Raw genomic sequence first — 22,065 nt, 5'->3', positions numbered from 1 at the left:
GCATGGGAGAAAAAGCATGTGTGATATGAGAGGTAGGACCTACATGTGCAGGTCGTATGTGATTTCATAACTTGGCTTTTGGTATTTCTCTTCATTCTCAGTTTAATAACACTAAGTGCCATTCTGTGGCACTGGAACATTGCTTTTGCTTTTTCCTATGTTCTTCTTTCAGACAAAAATGTCAGTGTAATTTACAGAAGTTATCAAAATCATATTTGCCTTTATTTGCCCTTATTTTGGCTTTCTTGCTCTCTTTTTTTCTCCATTTTTTAGGTTTCCAAATGGCTGATCCTTTCTTATATGATACTGGAGAAAGATCTAAATATGGGTGCCTTGGACATGAAGTACAAATTGAGCACATCAAGGCATATGTTTGTAGACCATCTTTTTTCACAGACAAAGCTGTGATTGTGGTTCATGATATATTTGGATGGCAATTCCCAGACATTAGATACATAGTCGATTTGATTGCAGGCCATGGATACATGTAAGCAACTGTTTTTCTTGTCTTCCTCTTAAATGCATTGATTGATCACCAGGCCCAAAGCTAAGCATAACATATGATGTTTCCCATACACGTAGGGCAACCGTACCATTTCAGTCTGAGTGAATAAAACCACAAAGGGACAAAAAGTTCACGAGGCCACCAAAGCTGCTAAAATTGACCCATCAAAAATGGCTACCCGGGCACAAAGCCAGAAGGAGAGTCACGAAGTGCCAGTGTTTGTGCTTATGTGGCAGCGTGGATGATTAAAAGATAAACGTTGGTATTTAAATTGTATAAGCTTTTCAGAACAAAACCTTTTGAACAATGGCTTTAGCTTTTACTAGCAAAGATATATATCTGTGTTTGTATAGAACCAGGAGGGTTGCTTAATCTCTTTACTTTTGTATTAAGTATGTTTGAGGAAATAATGAGAGTTTATTTGTGGTTTGTTTTTCTTTTCCATAGAAAGACATAGGAGTAGAATATGATCGAGATAGTAACCATGTAGATGTGTACTATGGAGTAGAAAAGACATTAGGAGACACTTAGACATCCACAGATTCTCCCCAGCTGGACATGAAAGTTGACTTGATTCCATGTCTCACACAGAACCATCTGCCCAGACTTCTTCAAGGGGACAGACCCCTGGAAAACTACTGATCACTGGGCTGACTTTGCTGACTGGATGAAAGATCATGATCCTGTGAAAGTAGACAAGTAAGATGCATATTTGTACTTGAACTTTAAAGAGCATCCAGCAAACAAAAGGAATTTGTATGAAATGTTACAAGTGGCACCTCACAGCAGGGCAAGCTGGCTGCACGCGCACAACTGCTTATTCTGGGTGGTTCGTCTGGGTTCTGGGCACTATCTTGGCTGGGATTTTGAAAGGATCATCTGCTCCGTCCATCACTCTGCTTATTGTCCCCATCTTGTTTTCCTGGGCACTTTTCTAACTGTTGCACTGACAGCACAGCCTCATAGCCAGTATTTCACAGGCTATGAAATACTCAGCACTCTCCCCCAGAAGTGCTGGTTCTGCCTCCGGTTCCTCAAGATAAGGAGGAATACTCTTCCACAACTGCTCATGTTATCTGCCAGTTGTCAGTTGCCTATCTTGCTTTCTGCCTTTAGATAATGATAGGTACAGGTGATACTCTTCTGAGCAACATTAGATCAAAATTTGCAGGACAGCCCGAAACCTAAGATACATCTGATCAACTATACTGTTTTTCTCAATGTGAGATAGAGGGCCCACTATCTGTAGAGCCTAGCAGTGCCTGTAACAAGGCTTCCCTGAATTATGGGAGGCCTTACTGCTCCATCAGCATCTATCACCACAGCCTAAAACTTCAGAAGATGATAGTGAGGCAGTGACACCCTATTACTCAGCTATCATCTTGTAAACCACAAGTATTCTTCTCACTCTTTCAAGAGGTCTAACTTGCCTAACTTCAACATCTCTCAGCAAAGCTTTTGACCATGTAATTGCAGAAGCTGTGACCAAATTTTTTTAAAAGATAAATGACTAATACCTGTAAAAAATCCTACTCCAAAGAATGAGCAGGTATGTGGGCACTGTCTTAAGCAATTAAGACCTCAAGGACATGCCTGTACTGTCTTTTGAGGGTTCATTGGTAGCTTCCCTCAAGGTCAGGTCCATTGCTCTTTCAGAGCACAAAGAACACAACATACCCATGACTTACTACCCTTCCAAACAAATCAAATCTGAGAGAGCTCATCCATTTACAGTGCACATGCTACAGATGTAAGACACGATCTCCTGGCCGTGTCACTCTCATGCTGCTTTTTTGTCAGCCTAACCAAACCTGTGCTGACCATACTAATGTGCATAGTATTCAAACATATAGTTATTAGCATATGCAGTCTGCATTTAAAATTCATTTAAAACTCTCTAGATAATAAAAAAAGATAAAACTATTGAGACCTAGGAAGTTGGCAATTAAAAAAATAAATTTACCCATTCTGCCTACATTAAAAACAATTTGTGTTTTTTGCATTGTACCTCATGCAAAACCTGTTTTTTTAAACACTATATTTACTGACAGTTTAATTTTGAGTAATTGCTACTTTAGTATAGTATTATTGCATGTGGGCTTGGTAGAATATTTTAATATTAACTCATGCAACAGGAATGACATACTCAAGGTAAATCTTTATCTAAATAGGTGGACTCTGTAGAGAGAGCACAGTGAAGCTTATCTATTTCTGCAATCCATAATGCAAGATGTTGTTCTACTTGCAGATATGTCTTGTCTTTAGTTGTCCTGTCCTAGACAAAGTGATTCAATTAAAAAATTTGCTTCTTTTGAAAACAAAGGAGCAGGTCACAATTCAGGTAAGTATTTAAGTACCTACACCTGTACTTTCCTAAACTAGGACTGGAGATGTTAACTCCCAGTTAAGAGTAGATGCCACTGCTGTGGGCCAAGATGTGGGTTTTAAGCACTCTTTTTTACACGATTGGGGTGTAAACGCAGAAAAAGTCATGTATCTCTTTTAATTTACTTTTTAAATTGTCAAGTATTCATTCTGCAATAGAGTCCTTAGTTTACTTTTGTTTATATGTCTTAGGGAAGCTGAAGTTGTCTTGACGTATCTAAAGGAACAATGCGATGCAAAGAAGATTGGTATCGTTGGGTTTTCCTGGGGTGGAATGGCAGTACATCACTTGATGCTGAAAAATCCTCAATTAACCGCTGGGGTGTCCCTCTATGGTAGTGTAGAACACATGAAAACTTACATGGACTCACATGACAATGCATAGTTTGTAAGTCTAGTTATTGCTTTGTAACAATTTCTGTAAATACTCGACTCAAAGGTGCGTTGCATACTTTAATTATGGTTATTTCAGCAATATCCTGTATTGCTATAAAAATGTAAGAATGCTGTACACCAGAAAAAAATGGCTTCCTTTTGCACAGTAATTTTCAAATATTTTTTTTTAGTGCTTACAGAATGGAGAAAGGTATTTTCCAAATGCTTTTTTCTCCATCCAAATAGAAACTGTCATGATCTAAAAAATGTGGATAATGAGTAAACCTAAATAGAAATTTTGTCGTTTAATTTGCCATTTATCTTTCAAGAATGAACATTAACCTCACTAACAGACTGTTTTTCAAAAACATTATAGGAATAATTAGGGACTCTGAAGAAAGATACAATTTACTAAATCCCACATTTTTCATTTTTGGCGAGAAAGACCATACTATTTCTTATGATCAGGTAAGCTGTTGTATTAGAAATGCTGCTTTTTTTTTTTCCCCCCCCATAATTCTTTTGTTCCACATAGAAATCCTAGCTTATTAGAAACCATTTTCAACTACAAAAAAAAATCAGACAGGCTGGATTGTTTTGCTTATGTTTTAACTTCCCCCATATCTCACTTAGGTTATTCAAAACTTCTTATTTGAGGTGAGAAATGCAGTAAAGACCAGCCATCAGTCTCTGAGTGGCTGGACAAGCAGAGTGTGAAACTGGGCAGGGAGATCCAAATGGTATGAGCCAAACATCTCAAAAACTTGGATACTACTGCTATGGATGAAAGAAACCACTGAATTTGGACACTGAGTGAAAAAATTTAGTTTCAGTTTAGTAACTGAAATTTTTGATGATGTGGATCAATGACTAATTGATTTTGGTACAAGAAGACAAAATGAACTGTGTCAGAAGAGAGGGTGTGAATTTTAACTAAGATGATGACGACTTGTCGACTGTTTTGACTCCTGGCTGCCATCTATATTCGGATATAACCCCCTTTTGTAAGTGTGCCTTGAGAGGCTGGATAAATATATGTGTAGGAGACTGGTGCCCTCTTCTGTGCATAAATTCTTTCTCTTCAGTGAGAAGGATAATGTACCACGTCTAGCACAGTTTGTTGTGTAGGAGTAGGGTCTAACTGGGTAACTGGCAGTGTGTTCTGGGAGTCGAGGAGCCCATCGGTATTTACTGCTAAATGTGTTATTCAGCATGTTGATCTGTACCTCAAGTACGTGTCTCCTCTGCACAAGAAAAATTAATCCTTCATTCCCTGTCCCCTTTTGATGGTGAAAGTGTCTTTTTCCCAGAGGCACAATTTTCATAAATACGTTTTTTCCATCATGTGTTACACATTGACACCATAGCTTTTTATCTTGAAGCTTTCTGTCTGAGCTACCTGTGCAGATTGTGTAAGAAAAATTCATGCATTCAAAATAAAAAATAAATACTCAAATACATTGTTTTCTGCATGGAACAATAAAGGGCTCTGTGGAAAAAAAAAAGTGAACATGAAATAAATTGCAGTACTGTCTCTAATCTGCACGATGGGTAGAATTAAGTTTGCAGGGTCAAAATAAGAGTTCATTCTTCTATTTTCTAACTTTTTAATGGAAATGAGCACAAAAATGTGTCTACACGTGTAGACAGGTACATAATAATACGATTAGTGCTCTGTGTGTAAGCAGGTGTGTACTTATCAAAAGACTGTGCAGGAGCAGTGCCTTTTTGTTAAACAGTAAACTAATCCCCCACTCCCCCCCGTCTCAACCCCCCCGTGTTTTCTTAAACGCTGTTGCTAAGCCTATCAAAATATTTTTGGACTGAGAGTCACTGAGGTTTAGGGAATATGTTCTCTCAAGATCAGAGCTTAAAATTAGGTTACAAGCCTAAGACTCCAAAGAGAAATTCACCTGTTCCTTTACAATCATGAGATTTACCAAACCATCTTTGCAGTGAATGTTGAGGTTCTTAGACTCACCTACGCTTTTAAAAAATGTTTCAGTCTGGTATTCCAAAGAGGGGTTTTCTCATCTGTTGAGCAACAGAACCTGCTTCAGGTATGACAGTTGAGAAAAGACAAGAAGGTCACAATATGAGAAACAACAAGTTTGGCAAACTTAAAAAAAAACCCCAACCCACAACATAATGGAGAAATACTTTCTTTTACAGATCACCTTATTGGAGGAGAAGTTGAAACAATACTGTAAAGTTGCATATAAAATTAAAGTTTATCCTGGACAAGTTCATGGGTTTGCTCAACTGAAGCCAGAAGATATGAAACCTGATGATAAACCTTATATTGAAGAAGCTAGAAAGGATATGATTGATTGGATCAAAATGTTTATTTGACAAAAGCATAAAGCGACACTAGGTTTCAAGATCAATGTTTGATTTCATTTGAGAGAAGCAAACAGCCAAGAGAAAACTATCAGTTTGAAAATTGTAACAAACAAAAATAGGAATATTTTAATTTATAGTTCTTAATTATTTTTCACAAGATTTACACAAGATTGTGAAATTGAAGTTGGACTAAAGGATGATTAGGCATTAAAAAGTTGCTTGGATTTATCTTGCTTTGTATTTGCTTCATTATTCTGCATTATGACATCAATAGTGATGATATTGTGTATCCATTTGTCTATGCTAGTGAGTATGACTTAATCTTGACTTTACCTCAGTAGTTTCAGGCTTTATTTTGGTATGATGATTGGTGGTCACACACGTTAACATGAAAATACCATGGTTTTGCATACAGATACTTTTTTTTTATTAACTGCAAAGCATTTGTCTCAGATCTATTGCTGTACTGAGCAGAACTTCCCATGTGTGAAATGAACATTTGGCTATTTTAAGGATTTAGGAAGGCGTGATGTTGGTAGGTGACACACTCCAAGTATTCCTTTGGCAATGTTAAGAAGGTCACTTATAGCATTCCTTCATCAACATCAAGTAAACACATAAGCAGTCTGTTCAGCTGTGGAAGTAACCTGGGCATGAACACTGTGAAAACAGTGGATTTATTGTCCTGGTCCAAACTGTGGTGATCGGGCACAGGGTTCACGAACAGGTACCCCCACTCAGCACTGATTATATTGTTTGCTTTACATTGTATCCCTGGTTCCTCTTTCAAGTTCTTTCCTTTTATCACTCTCATCTCCTCCCAACTACACAACATATAAACATCCCTGTATACTGTTACTGCACTGGATCCAGTTTTGCTGAGCTGATGACTATTTTTTTTGGTATGTCTTTTTTTATTTCATTGCTTTGGTAATGACTTGGCAACCTGTGTTTGCTCAGAGATTCTCTAAGGGACCCATGTCCCTTTTTATTTTCTACAACATCTGTCAGTTTCTCACTGTTGCCTTGTTAATGTAGCCGTAAATCAAGGCTAGCCATCTGCATGGATATTATTTTCCCTCTGATATCAGGAATGTTTGGCAGTTTGACACATTGCTATCATAGCAGTGTAACTATACAGTTATGGTATGCCGGTGCCTGCATACTTTAACAGACTGAGTGTGTTAAACAAAACTACTGTGAGGAGAGAAGTCATGGGGTCAGAGGCACTGTACAAACCACATGTTGCTCAGCTCTCTGGTCCAGCATCTGTGGCCAGTCAGCCTGTCCGCAGCCAGTCAGCCTGTCTGCTTTTGCTTTTTGGGCAGCTGTATCAATGGAGGTACGGCAATAGACATGGTGACGGATGATATTCAATACTGTGAGAGAATGAAATGGAAAATATAGGCATTGTGTTATAGCCAGGAGAGATGCCCTGTTGTGAGCACGTGGGTATTTCCAGTGGCCAACCTTCTTGCTGGGGTGCCACGCTTCTGCACAGCTGGAAACAGTGGCCCTGTGCTCTGCGAGCAAGCATCCTGCTCCAATCACCCACCTGCTGAAATAAATTTCCTCTGACACCGAGACAGACGGATAAAAGAAAAATATGTATGTGGTGTGTGTTGGACCCCGGGAGGGTCTGCCACGTCGCAGGAGCATGAGGCTGCTTCTCGCCCAGTGGGGCAGAGGCACCTGCGAGCGGGTAGGGGCCACTGCCGAGAGCCCCCCCGCACCAGATCCCGGCAGCCAGTGCCGAGAGCCGGCGGCGGCAGCTGCGCCCCACACTTCCCACGGAGGGGTGAAGCTGGGGCCCGCTTGGAGAGAGAGACACCCGAAAACAGGAGCAGGGTGGGCGGGGACCTGGGCAGAGACTCCGCCGGGGTGCTGAGGGCATCCTGGGCTACTGCCGCCTTTGCCAACTGCGGCAGCAGTGGAGAGGACCCTGCCAGGAGGGCACGAGGAAAGACACAGAGGCAGCAGGTGTTAGGGGAAGCTCTGAGGTGGGGAGGGTGTTTCACAATCAAGCTCTGGAGAAACCTGCCCAGAGAAGTGATGGAATCTCCCTCTTCAGAGAGTTTCAAAACCCCTTGGGGTGGAGCCATGAGCAGCACAGTCTGGCTTGGAAGCTGGCCTAGACCACGGGAGTGGCGGGGGGTGGTGGTGGGGGGGAGGTTGGACAAGGTGATGTGTAGAGGCACCTTCAACTCCAAACCTCCTCTGACCTCCAAAGCCCCCATGCTGACCTGGTGCTTTCTGCATAACTCATGTCGGTGTTAACCCATGTCCCCAAATGGCCATACGAGGTCATTAGCTGTATCTCGTGTAGCCAAATGTTCAGATCCTGACCCTGCAGCATTCCCACATGCCCCAAGGAGAGCTCCAGGCCCTTGGCACCACTCCTGTCTCTGTGTGCCTTCATGATCTCAAAAAAATCCTCCCAAGTATTGTGGGTTTGCAAGGGCAGTGCCATACATAACGTCATTTTTGTAGAAGGTGAAAGGTGAGCATGATGAAGCATTTGCTAATCAGAGGAATACAAATTTGAGGGAGCTGAGAAAACGGTGCCTGCTGTAGCTTGTCCTGAACTGGAAAATGCCAGTTGCATTGTTGGCGTCAAGAACCCATTTGAAGCGGGCTGGAAGCACGCGTTGCATGCGCAACAGCTTTCTCCTGTTTGTTTCCCCAAATACGGCACAGCGTCTTAAAACTGAGCATTCAATGGGGAGCCTCCTGAGATGAAGCTACCGAGCCTGGTAGTGTAGTTGTGGGACAGCACGCGTGGGACACAGCTGCAGGTTGTGTGAACGGCTTTTACAGAAGAGGTGTGAAAGGCTGCCTGTACTCTTCTCCAAGCACGCTGAGCCTGGATCGTCAGGGCTGGCACAGGGTGTCTCCAGCCACCGTGGGGATCCACGCTCTCCTGCCATGGCTTCTGAGGCCCCTGATAAATCATTGGTTAGTCGGTCAACCTTGCCAGTGGGATGCCCTGACCTCATCCCCCCCTCCTCAGTGCGCAGGTAAGGAGTTTGCAGGCAGACCGTAAACGTTCCTCAGGGTCTTTAAAAGCTGTGTTGAGGCAGGATTCCTCGCACCTGTGGAAAGGGGAGGATGGTTTGCCTCGAGAGAAGGAAAGGCGGCATTTTCTGCGCGTAACCCTGGCTGCTCGGCCTGAACGTGACTCTGGTTCAGGCGAGATGTGGTGCAGATCGCTATCCCTGCTGGATTTCAGCACTGCATCAAAAGCGCCGCACCAACTGCTGCACAGCCGTACGCGCCCCAGGAAACATCCACGAGATGGAGCCCCTCTCCTTGATGGTCGTGAAGAGGGCTTTTAGGGGATTTGGCTGTAATTACAGTACTCAACACTGAATGGTCCCTGTCAAATCCTGCAGTGAAGGTACACCACTGCCAGAGGAAACCTCGCTTCCTAGTAAGTGGGAAGCTGTAGCGAGCAAAGCTGCTGAGCGTTGCCTCTGCGTGCAGCATGGCACTGCAGCCTGCTGGATTGTGATAAAAGGAAGAACGTCACCTCCTCCTTAGGACTCTGTAGTTGTTCAGAGGTTGTGGTACAACATCGTCACACCCTGCGTTTTATTTACCACTACTGAATGTTTATCGGATTATCTTCTGTACATGGCAAAATCAGATTGCCTTGGGATATCATTAAAACCTGATAAGCCAATAAGTTGGAAGAAGCATGATTTGAGTCGTACCCTGAGGGTATTCTGTTTATCCTTGCTCATAATGAGTAAGATCTTTTCTTCTCATATAAACAAATGTAAATAGAGGTATACTAAGCTGCTTAAGGGAGTCTTAACCGTGACAAACTGTATTAGTTCTGAAGTGCTGAGCTAATCTCCTTGCAATTCTCTGTTATTTAAACTTGATTGGCCAAATAGTGTAAAATCACATTAAAATGACTCAGCAGACTAAAACTCAGTTGAGAGGGGACGCTCCTTAGGCAACCCAAATATGTGTTGCTGAAGAAGTAGCATTCAAAGAACAGCAACTAGTAAATCTGAACTTCTGCCAACCAAGCATCACCAGCTCTCACTGAAGGTAGGAGAAGCCTCTGCTGTAGTATGGACTATCGTGGAGACTGTTTTTTCCAGTTTTGTGTCTAGCACTCCTATCACTTGAGGATCAGAGCTCGCTGGATTGAGAAGGCAGGGAGTTGTCACCTCGATGACATGCCATAGAGGAAGCAGGAAAAGAGCTGATGAGGGGTTTCTGAGCAACGGGAAGACTAAATAAAGGGATGAAGGAGAAGGCACAGACGTGTTTCAAACCAGAGCTGTTTCGAGTTGTTACCCATTTCTGCGTCGGTGCTGCAGCCCCAGGCTCACCAATGTGGGTGGGAGAACAGCACAGGCTCTGTTGTGCTACGGCTGCAATGGTAGAAGTTCACAGATCAGACTCTCTGCATAAACTGGGTCTTACCGAAATTGTTTTGCTATTTGGTTTTATTTTATTGAGGGGGCTTATGTGATAGCCTAAATCTTGAAACTGGGAAGGGTAAATCAATCCCCAAGGCAATTGAAATGCCAGATCTGGGCTGTAAATATGTTGTGTGTGGGTTTGATAAAATGTGAAAAAGCATCTAAAACTGTGAGACTGTAAAGTTTAGCGAGGAGTAATTTTTTGAAAAAAGTCAAGGCATGCAGCATTTTAAAGTCATGATGAAATTCACACTTTATAAAGCTTTGAAAAAGAAGTCAAAAGAGATGCCAATGCAGCTGATTTCTTAGGCGGAGATCAAACCTGAGCAGTTTTTATTTTAAAGTCTTCAGGTGACTGAGCTGCGACAAGTTTGAACTGTATTTCATTTGAAGTTTCACAAATACAAAAAGCTTATCTCACCTATAAGTGCAAAGAGTGGATCTAAACTGCAAATGCAATCAGATTCCTAAACTAACAACCTTCTGCTGGTTAAATTTATGGTGATTGAATTACATATAAGTGAAAATTAGAATTCAATTAATAAGCAACTTTTAATATCCTAGGTTCCTGCAATTATTATATAAGTATATTTTAGCTGTACCAGATAAATTCTACAGGGTTGTGGGAGAAAAAAGTGTTTTGCTCATGATCTGCTCAACATACCTATTAACCACTTCTGCGAACTATTCTTAGGTACTTTTGAAAATCTGCATCTGTGTCAGTTTAATTAGTATTTTTTACAAAGCATTAATTCTGTTCAAAGGAAGGTTATGCTGTGAATTTTGGCGTGTTTGTAGGGGTAGCCTCAGCAGTACAAGATGATTTACCTCTTTCTGTGAATAAATTGTAAACATTCTTTGAGTCGTTATGTTTTTAAAAAAACTTATTGATGCAGCATGTTTTTGTTTATGAAAGCTTGGCAATACTTCTCTTTTTGTTTAAACACAGCTTGTGTTTTAACATGTATTTTAAATAGAAACAAGTCTTTTGTTTAAATATAAATAAATTTTTGTTGGCTTATGGCTCAGATGAACTGCTTGTGAAGGAGAACAGTTGGCAAGCATGATGGTAGGAGAGTTATACAGAGTCTGGTCAGTTATACAGAGTGCATTTGAAGTCTCATGCCTATGCTTTGCCCGAGATGTGGAAAAGGTACTTCTGCCTCATTGTAATACTGGCAAAGCTGCAGTCAGTCTAACTGGCACATTAAACTCTAGCTGCATCTTTTGGAGGTTTTATGGTGATTGATTTCAGAAGGTCAGGAGATGAGTTTTGTTCAAAAAAAGGCACTGTTCTGAGACATCCTTAAAGGGGACCAGTTCTCAGTACTGGGAACCTCTCCATGGATCACCCCAAAGCGTGTTGTCCTGTGAAAAGAACATAACTGGTGTACAGAGGCAGGATTTGGAATTATTTATTTTGTTGTTCACTGTGTTTTCTTGGTTTTTTTTTAATATCATTTACCATGTTACACACATCTGTAGCAGAGAAATTGAAGAGGGGAGGGAGTAACACTGGAAGTGTGTTAAAAGGTCTGCTTGAATTAGTTAGAAAATCTAGAAGGGGATAAGTGGTTAAGATATACTCCTAAAAAAAAATAGTTAAGCATTGAAGAGTGCATTTGATGTTTATTGCCAGCATGCTGTGTTTCACTTTATCAAGGGGACCAGCCAGACCAAGGAATATCATTCCAGTGCATGCATTGACATGGGAAGAGAAACTAGCTCTTGTTATAAGCAGACGGTTCCATTTTGATTGTTTAAGAGTGGCGGCAGAGCTAGGTTAAACAGCTTCTCAAACTAGGGTAGAAAAAAACACTCTCTGTATGACAACCTACTGCTTGGTGAAGGGGGAAGAGTAGAGAGCACCAAAAATTAGTTGGGTTTAAAAAGATCCTACAGTGACCTATCTCCAGTTCAAAGGAACAGGAAATTGAGCTTGAGGGATCCTTCTGAGAAGATCTCTTAGGTCATAAACTCTTTCGAAGCCTCTTCTTGTATCCTGGGCTGCATCAAACAAAGTGTGGCCAGCAGGTCGAGGGAAGCGATTCTGCCCCTCTACTCTGCTCTCATGAGACCCCACCTGAAATACTGCATTCAGCTCTGGAGTCCCCAACACAAGAAGGACATGGAGCTGCTGGAGCGGGTCCAGAGGAGGGCTACGAAGATGATCTGAGGGCTGGAACACCTCTGCTATGAAGACAGGCTCAGAGAGTTGGGGCTGTTCAGCTTTGAGAAGAGAAGGCTCCGGGGTGATCTTCTAGCAGCCTTCCAGTACTTAAAGGGAGCCTACAGGAAAGCTGGAGAGGGACTTTTTACAAGGGCATGTGGTGATAGGACAAGGGGCAATGGATTTAAACTGAAAGAGGGGAGATTTAGATTGGATATAAGAAAAAAATATTCACTCTGAGGGTGGTAAGGCAGTGGAACAGGTTGCCCAGAGAAGTTGTAGATGCTCCATCCCTGGAGTTGTTCAAGGCCAGGTTAGATGAGGATTTGAGCAACCTGGTGTAGTGGAGGGTTTCCTTGCTCATGGCAAGGTTTCCCTTCCTCATCTAGGGAACTAGATGATCTTTGAGGTCCCTTCCAACCCAAACCATTCTATAATTCTATGATTCACTTGAGGAGTACTGAAGTAGCTTCTAATTTGTCCTTGGAAATGTATACCTCTAGAGAAGTTATGTGTCTGTGATGTGTGAGGATAACACTGGTGTATGTCTGTCTCTTCCTCTGACCATTCTTGGTTCAGATTACATAATGTGTAATTCTCAGAGAAAATCCGTTGCTGATTTACCTTCTTTGAGTTTATTAGAACTTTTAGAGAAGCCTCTTAATGATGGGTTCCCTGGGAAAGGGCTGTAGGCAGCAGAGGATACAAGGAGACCAGCAAAGTACAGGTAAGCAGCAGCAGCTTTTGATTGCCCATGGCAGAAGAGAAATAGGACATGCACTATGAAAACTTGAAGGGAAAACGCAGTCCGAAAAGCAGCATGCTGACAGTGCATTCTCACAGGAGTAACAGCAAGAGATTTCCAGTGTGAGGAGGAGCTGTAAGACCATGAGAGGAATGGTTATGAAGCACGGTGTGTGGGGACATCACATGGAGATGTAGTTATCACACGCTGTGTTGCTCTAGGCACAAAGCTAGGAATGGTGGACTGACATGAGCTCTCCTTCTAGCTTTACCACATTCCTGAGTTATGTTGATTGACCTGGAATTCGTGAATATTTATGGTAACGAGAGAGGGCTGGTGTTAAGAGCCTGTTAACAATAAACACCTGGAGCTTTCACTTCCAACCTTGCAGCAACAAGTGGGTATTACTAGGTGTCTGGAGGGGACTGTGAGGACTGCATGAATACTATGACCTGTAATCACAGTTGTTACTGCAAATAAATTCTATTACTGTTTGTCCTTTTTTCTTTCCTGCAAATTCCTAGATGGCTAATGAATCCAGGCCCTACCCATGTGGTACTGGAGACAGGTTTGAACATGAGGGTTGTGGGCAGGAAGTACAAGTTGAGCCCATCAAGGCGTATGTTTGCAAACCACCTATCAGCACAGACAAGGCTGTGGTTGTGATTCATGATATATTTGGATGGCAACTCCCAAACACCAAATACGTGGCTGATATGCTAGCAGCTAATGGATACATGTAAGAAATCTCTTCTTCTCCAAGAAATCCCACTCTTTATGATTTTTAACCTTACATTATAACTATTATTCCCATACATGAAAGCAAACTATTACCAGGGCAGTTTGAGTGATATATTTCCATAATACAAAAACCACAAAGGAACATTGCTGTGGAATGTTGCAGGGTACAGCATGCTTCCTTCAGATTTTGCTGTTTACAGAAGTGACTGCACATACAGAATGTATAGAGTATTGAAAACATGATGCAGTAAAAAGTGATTCTGGTAATTTTCCCAGCAATGTGAAATGGCTTTTAAAAACAGTTTGTTCTGAAAAAGAAAGGGGTATTCTGTTTTTCGAAACCTTTAAAAAAAACCCAGTCATTCAAGCTGAATTATATGATGGGATTTAAAAAAACCGTCATCACCTGAAATATGAACGAACGTCATATATTTTGAATGTAATATTGAGTATGCACATCGAATATGTGCATATGAATGATTCATATGCACACATTGGGTATTAAATACAATCTCCCTGCAAATCTTTCACGCTCCTTTTTGGCACCCTACAGCTGTTAAATTCCAAAATGTAGCAACATCTTGCAATAACTGGATATGCTGCAAGATACTCCATTTGCAGTATACATTGCAAAAATTTGCAGAGGGTTGGGACTGGCCTGCAGTTCAAAAAGGCAAACTTCCACCTAATTCTGTAGTGGTCTAGTTTTGAGAGATGGTGCCTTTAATGCTCTCAGCCTGTGGAGCACGAGGGAAGTCAGATGTCAGCAGACAGTTGCCATATGGCTGAGATCTGTCTGCGGAGCTGAAAGGAGCTCTGTGTCTCTGTGATATAAAGATACCGTCTTTGTGAGGATGAGAGTTTTTTGGTACACGGGAACAATTAATTGGTCTATAGTCTGTTCCTTGCTACTATCTTTCCTGAGGACTTGACATCCCCTATTCCACTCCATGATAGGAAGTATGCTTGTCTTCTGACTAAACGCATTCTCAAATCATTCTCGACTTGAGACTGGATGTACACATTTCATGCTGTTCATAATACTGGCAAATCAAAATTACAACAGCGTGCTTTCTTATTACAGTAAGAGTCCGCTCAGTCAGAAGTACCCAGTGTCTGATGAATTGAGGAGCTATGAAAGCTGTATTTCAGAGACCACATTAAGACTGATGGCTTGTAGCGTCTTATGAGGCTAGTTCGAGTGGGGAATGACCTGTTCTTCTATGTGGGCTTGGGAAGGTTTACTTTCAAAGCAATACGTAGCCCTTCTGATGGTACTTATCCAAAGGTGGTGCAATTTTACCTATACCTTTCCAAAGACATGTATGCTGTGGATGCTGCTATTTTTTTCACAGAAATAATCAAATCAATCACAGTAAAAAAAAACCCAACAAATAAAATGCTTGCAACATACTTTGGTCTGCATTAAGCCAAACGGATCCATTCACTTCACCGTGATCATTGAGATACACACTGTGTGTCTGAGAAGCCAAAATCATTTACTAAGTGAGGGATGATAGCAGTTTCCCAGGGATCTCATTACTTCCCTGTGGGCTGGGCTTGGGAGAACACACAGCAACATCTGGGGGTGACCTAGTGATGGCAGCCTCCAGAGTCCCTTCTTGTTTGCTTCTTCCTGAGGAGACTGTATTATCCTCTAGTGACTGCACCATCACGAGTCTACTGCTGATCACACAAAACATTTCAGCCGAGGTCATCCTGACTCAGGGTTTGGGCACCCCCGTGATACAGCAACTCTTTAATACTGAGTGGACTCTAACTGTACTTCCCTTTTTCCAGTCACCAAATGATGTCTGCAGAAAAAACACTCCTCCCTTTCTTCCTACATGTTTTCCCTTCACTTGTTCTTTGCTGGCCTCAGTCCACCAGGTGTTTGTGGGTTTTTTTCTAGCTCATAAGTAAGCCTCATGATGTGCTCTGTGGTAAATAACTATTTTATGTAATTGTTTTTGTTTAAATCGAACCCATCAATGATGGATTTGTGTTAAATGGTATTACATTGTATGCAAAATCTAAAATTGTTGTAATCAGGACCTAGTTTGAACACCTTTTACAAGATAATATGTTATTTTACTGTGTATCTTTTCAAATTAGATACTCAAAACAGGTAAAATACTAGGGATAAAAATATTCATATTTTCCAGATTTTATCACAAATTGTATTATGTGGTTTAGTAATTGAAAAAAGCCTATATAGATACCTATAAATGTTTTCTAACACTCATAGGCAATTCTGTAGAATAGTTAAGAATGATATTGAAAAACATTCTTGCGGAAGCGGGATTTGAAGACCCCAGAGACGACTCAATATGAGTTAGCTGCAGGAATCTCGTTTATTGCGCAGTTCTTATTGCTTATATAGGCAACTTTTGTCAGTCATCTTGAGACCACACCTTTTCTACAGCATTATTGGATGATACATATGCTTGTCGTGTTTAACAGGCTATTTCAAAAAACACCCGCCTAGCGAAGCTCTGCTCTAAGCAAACACTACTCCCTTATCATACTGCATAGTTTTCTTATCCTCTACTTCAAGGGCATTCTGCCCCTGAGGCCTAACTTCCCAGCTCCCGTCTTTATTCACACAGGGTTTTCTTCGTGCAGTTTCTTCAAAAATCCACACTCCAACACATTCTCAGGAAAAAGAAAGCAAACCAAAATTATGCCTGGATAAAAACTTTCCATGCTACGATGGGCCAAAAAAATCTCAGTGTTTGGTTAATTAATTCAATTTTGACTTTTTGGGGTGTGTCTGTGTGTATAGAGCCATCTGCCCAGACTTTTTTGCAGCAAAAGAAGCTTGGAAGCCTTCTGATGACTGGTCCAAGTTTGATGTTTGGCTGAAAACTCGAGATGCCAGGAAAATAAACAAGTAAGATGTCAGGGAGCTGGATATCACATTTCCTGCTGCTGTCAGCTATTTCTTTTTCCCCTCTTTTTTTTTTTCCTTTGAGATTGGATGCATCTAATTCTACCCATGAAGGTGGCATTTTTCAATGTTTCCTTAAGGGTGGATGGAATCAGTGACCTTTTATTTTGCCTTGAGTTCGAGGAAAACTCTCTCAGTAGTGGCTTAGTGAAGAGTTTTGTCATCTGATGTGAATATCATAGACTGCTAGTTGCTTCCTCTGCCTCAAAAAGCATGGTTTAAAAATGACCAGTGAGAAATAATCAGTGAGAAAGAGTAGCTCTCAAGTCTCATTGAATGTAAGAGACTGATACTTTAAGATGTTGTATGGAAAGAAGAAAAGAGTTCTTGATTGCGCCATAGAACTTGCCCAGCATGGTGTAACTGGCTCCAGGTAGCTGATGGCATCTTCCTGATCTGTAGCAGTTTGCAGCACCTCTTGTTTCACTCTTTCCTGGGAGAATCTAACAGGTAGCTTAAGGGCTTCTTCCTCTGCCTCAAAGGCAGACCGTGTGATCCAAATGATCATGTGTCCTCACGGCACAAACACAACACCTCTGGAGAGAAATAGGGCTGATTTCTTCAGCATGCTGGTAACACCTTGGGGTTCTTTTGTTATTGCATGCGTCCTAGGCAGAGTGGTAGAAAACTGATGCTGACAGTTACCCAAATTTGACTCAAACCCAAAGAAGATGAAACATTTGAAGGGGGGAGGAAGAATGACAGCTGGAACAGCTGAAATAATAAGCGAGTACCAACTGCTGCTCTTCATTGAAAGGCTTTTGCCACTCTTTATAGACCAGGCTGTTGAATTCAGGCTGCTACAGGATGCCAAGCTCCTTTGCCATGCAAAGGTGTTTTCTTCTCTGTAACTTGGATTAGAATCTTCTGACCTCTAAATCCTGGTGTAGGGGTAGTGCCCTGCAGCCATTTGGCTGTTTGTATGATAAATGACCCTCGTTCTGGGTGAAGAAGTGTGTGTAGGGACCATTGAGAAACAGAAGCTAGTGCTTCACATGTGAAGCAGGCCATGAGGAGCACAGCTCAGGCAGTGATCTGTGGCCTGTTCTGGCTTCCAGTTAGCTTTGAATTTAAGGTGTTGCTTGATTTTAACGTGTTAATGGTAGCAAGTAAAATCTCCTGTTGTTTTAGTCTTGCACCCAAAGAAATCATGCCTTCCCCTCCTGTGTGCAACAGTGCCCGAGCATTTATCCGCAAAGAGCTGTCATTAGCAGAGGTGCTGTGCTGCATTAGTAACACAAAGGGAAGCTGAGAAGGGGTCAGACTGATTAGAGACCAAACTAATTAACTTCCTGGGAGAAAAAATATCTTTCTTGGACTGCTGGGAGTAGCTACGTTGAAGGTTGCTGGGCTTAGGTATTTGGTGAGAAGGTTATGTGAGATGTAACTGAATCGATTCAATTTCCAGAGAGCCCCTGTCTCAGAGGGGTCAGTTGTCACGGAAACTTTTTAGTTTGGAATCTGTCCACTCTCCGCTGCAATGGGAAGGAAGGGTTGGGTTCTGCCTGGCATTTCTTACAGGCGATTCACGGGTTTCAAGTGTCAGCTCCAGTGAAGAAAGAATTTTTTGGCGCTTAATTTGCTTCTGTGTGTTCGTGTGTTGGTGGATAATGTGGTATTTGTGAGGCTGATGTATCAAAGGTGTATATAGCTTGCGTGGCCCAGGGGGCAGGGAACTGGGGCCGAAAATATAGTCTTGAAGTGATATAGAAGACTTAACTACTACCTCTCTCCCACCAATACTTTCTCTTTACTACCTTTGCATGGTGACACCTGCATCAGAGTTAAATGAGTGTTTTCAGAATACAGTGTCTGGACGAGGTGCATTTCAAGCTACACTGTAAATTCTCAAAACATCAGCCGTGTTCGTTACATTGACTTTCCAGGGCCAAATATCTCAGACACTAACTTACAGTTATTGTCAGCATTTTGGCAGTCTAATGAACAGTATTCTCTAGAGAGGTTTTTATTACTTTTTCTATCTACAAAGCAAAAAAGTCATCCAGCTTCTCAGAGAATTTTAAGCTTTTTTGACACTTAGGCTGGTGTTTAATCAATCATCTTGTTTCCATTACTTTAGGTTTCCTTTGATGTATGTTGCTTATGTTGCATTTTTATTTAATTCCATTAAGTTCTTGTGGTTTTTTTTCTCTTTCTGATGATTCAGATTAGCAATCCTTAATATTTTTTTGAAATAATTGTTTATTTAAAGTATGTGAAAGAAAACATATTAGCAGCGTGATATGGGGGCACTTACATGCATCTCTGTATTTTCTTTTCATATTTTCAAACACTGATTTTACTAAGGGTGCTTAATTTTCATTTGCTTATATGTTCCAGAGAAGCTGATGCTGTCCTCAAGTGTCTTAAGGAACAGTGTGGTGCAAAGAAATTAAGGGTCTTTGATTTTTGCTGGAGTGGTATTGCTGTACATCACCTGATGATGATATACTTGGACTTAAAGGCTGGTGTATCTCTTTATGGTAGGTAGATAATGTAATGTACATTACAAAATCATGTAAAAATGATGTAATACAAGCAGGCATATGTGCATATGTGTATTTCGTAGCATGAGTACTTGGTCTAGCATTATTTCTTCAAATCAGGCTGTCAGCTGATAAAGAGAGATATTTTCAGCAGAGAAGGAAGGATATTATGTAAAGGTATTATGTAAAGAAAATGGTGATGAGGATATTTGTTCCTGGTTTCAGAATGGGTCATAGCAGCCATGTCTTTATTTCAGATCTGCACAGACATACATGTTGTCCTTCGGTCACTTTCCCGATTTAGCTCCCTTTTCCTGTTTACTACTGCTCTGCGTGCTGCCGAGCTAGAACTTCACCCGGGAGCAGGCAGTGTTATTTTTGATCTAGCTGCTCTGTAAAGTTAGATTGTGGTTATTTTAACACCAGCTTTCCTTCTACGTTCTGCTCAAGAAGCTAGGATAGCTGAGCTGCCCTTTGCTAACATTCTCAGATGGTAAATGTTGGACAACTTACTAAAGCACTGTCTTTCCCACTCAGTTGAAAAGAACTCAAGCTTACATGCACACAAGGCATGTTTTGTGTGTTATTAATTCAGATATTCAGTCTATATCTTAAGAAACCGTCTTAAATAGAGTTTTAATCTAGGAAGGTATTCTAGGAGCCATGGTTAACAGTAGCTTCAATGTAAAGCTGATATTTATGGTTACATATTACTTAAGACAGGAAAACTTTTCACTGCAGAAGCAGAGTGCTGTATTTACCTTAAAAGGTAAATCTGAATTTACCTTAAAAGTCAATTAAGAGGGTTTTTTTTTTTCTTTAATGTTTTCTAGGTCTTATCAAGAATTCTGATGATATATCCAGTCTCCTGAACACGACATTTTTCATTTTTGCTGAAAAAGATGACTTCATTCCCCTTCATCAAGTATGCTAATAACCTCCATCTTCATTCATTCCTCCATGTTTATATTTCCATCCTGAGTTGGAAGTCAAAACTCTGCCTCATAATACTGCTTCAAGGTCAAAAAATAACCAGAAAAATGGAGCTAGACATAGAAGGGCTAATATAACCTAGGCAAAGAATGAAAACTAGAATTTTTTTTTTCCTTTTCCTAGGTCTCTTTATTGTGTAGAAGTATGGCTAGTAACCCAGGTAACAAAGTTTTATCGAAATCCCATTACTGTTTTGGAATATTCTACTCAGGGAGCTATCCTTCGCTGTATGACAGCATTTTCTATTGGTCCTAGGAACTCATAAACCATGTAGGATATACTAAATATGGATTGCATCCATAGTTGTCTGTTAGAAGCTTTTTGCTCCATTGTAGTGTATTTAGCATTGTCATTTATTTCACATGTAGGAAATACTTTTGTTATATCCGTATCTTTGCAGATTGTTGGACCTGCGTTTATATTCTAACAAATTTTCTAGACCCTTACTGCAAAGGTGGTTTTTCTTTATATAATTTTACTTTTTGTTTTGCCTGTATGGAGCTTGGTTATTAGTGTCTAGCCTGAATGATAAATCAGGGAACTGAATTATAATTAAGATGAGGAGTGGCAGCATGGAATATGGCTGTATTAGTATAACTACTACTATGTTCGATATTACAGGTCACTCTGCTGGAGCAGAAGCTAAAGAAAAGATTGTAAAGTCGATTATGAAGTTAAAATTTATCGTGGACAAACTCATGTTTTGTACATCGCAGAAGAGAAGATACCAATCCTCAAGATAAGCCTTATATTGAGGAAGAAAGGATATGATCAATTGGCTGAATAAATACATTTCTACATAAGCCACAAGCCCAAAATTTAGGGACTCAAATAAATTGTTCTGAGCAAAATAAAGCTCATTTTGAAAGTCTGGGCTTTTTGACTTGTACCCTGGAGGCAAGTGTGTTTTTAACAGGTGACATAAGTCAGCATATCTTGTTTCAAAATTTGTGGCTAGGGTTATTCAGATGGGGGACTACTTTCTCAGATTGCCTTTCATTCTGTGAAACTCTAGAGATGATTTCCTGGTCTGTTTAGGAATTCAAGAGTACAATGCAATCTGCAGACAGGGTGTTTTAATATGTGACCTGCAAACTATAGTTGCTGCTTAAAGAAGAAACACTACGTGGTTTTGCATAACGTATCTTGCTATGTCATTTTTCCATCAATGATATGACAAAAATGTCCGTGTCGCATCAGCTCAGCACCCAGCCACCATCAGGGGCCAGCGGTAGCTGCGTAGGGAATTCCTCATCTCTCTCCGCATCCTGGCAGCCAGCCATTCAGGGGATTCCTGAGCTGGATGTTGCTGCTGGAGCAGCGTGTCGAACAGCCACTAATGGGCCTAGCCTCTGTGAATTTGCCAGTCCCTTTTTCAACCTGCTTGTAATGCTGATCTCTAGTGCATCTAATGACTGTGACTTCCACAGTTTAATTACGCCTCGTGAGGAGAAAGTCTTGTGCTCCTTAGTTGGAAGCCGGCTGCCTAATAACATCACTGAGTACTAGTACTTGTAGAGTTGTAAGAAAAAAAAAAAAAGAATAATTTATGTCCCTTTTCACCTTTTCAGTGCTACTGATAAAGACCACTGTGTGATTTCATGGGGAGACAATGTAATGCAGGAAAGTCTTAATTTTACTAATGACAATCTCTCAAAGTATATACACCATCAGAGAAATATACATTGTGGTGTGTCTCATATAAAAATAGTCAACAGTATTAATGAGCCATCTCTCAATGGGATTTTGATTTCTTTTACTTTTTTCCCATCCATGTTTTCCTCCTTCACATGCTGCTGATGTACCTCAGTCTCTCCCATTATATATGTAATATATTAATTCAGCTGTTACCTGGGTGATACAGCTCTCGTAACACACTTTTCCAGGAGAAGATGTAGAGGTCTGGAAGTTTATTGCATCTTAGTTACTCCAG

General features: G+C 41.0%; 2 protein-coding genes across 2 annotated transcripts; both read left to right on the top strand.

Annotated features, from left to right (window-relative positions):
- Positions 1-281: 281 nt before the first annotated feature.
- Positions 282-5,617, top strand: LOC104377498 (carboxymethylenebutenolidase homolog). The gene is made up of 5 exons (XM_009984297.2): positions 282-487; positions 1,097-1,204; positions 3,083-3,225; positions 3,642-3,733; positions 5,438-5,617. Exons 1-5 carry the CDS (start codon positions 282-284, stop codon positions 5,615-5,617), a joined length of 729 nt encoding a protein of 242 aa, XP_009982599.2.
- A 7,869-nt stretch (positions 5,618-13,486) lies between these two features.
- LOC104374212 (carboxymethylenebutenolidase homolog) lies at positions 13,487-20,935 on the top strand. The gene is given in 8 exon segments (XM_086608923.1): positions 13,487-13,701; positions 16,489-16,596; positions 18,994-19,136; positions 19,973-20,064; positions 20,754-20,786; positions 20,788-20,830; positions 20,833-20,895; positions 20,898-20,935. Coding segments are annotated over 8 exon segments (735 nt in total).
- The last annotated feature ends 1,130 nt before the right edge of the window (positions 20,936-22,065 follow it).

Source organism: Tauraco erythrolophus, chromosome 3 (assembly GCF_009769465.1).
Source record: "Tauraco erythrolophus isolate bTauEry1 chromosome 3, bTauEry1.pri, whole genome shotgun sequence".
Taxonomy (NCBI): Eukaryota; Metazoa; Chordata; class Aves; order Musophagiformes; family Musophagidae; genus Tauraco; species Tauraco erythrolophus.
The sequence above is the reverse complement of the archived record's forward strand: the minus strand, read 5'-3'. Positions and strand labels throughout refer to the sequence as shown.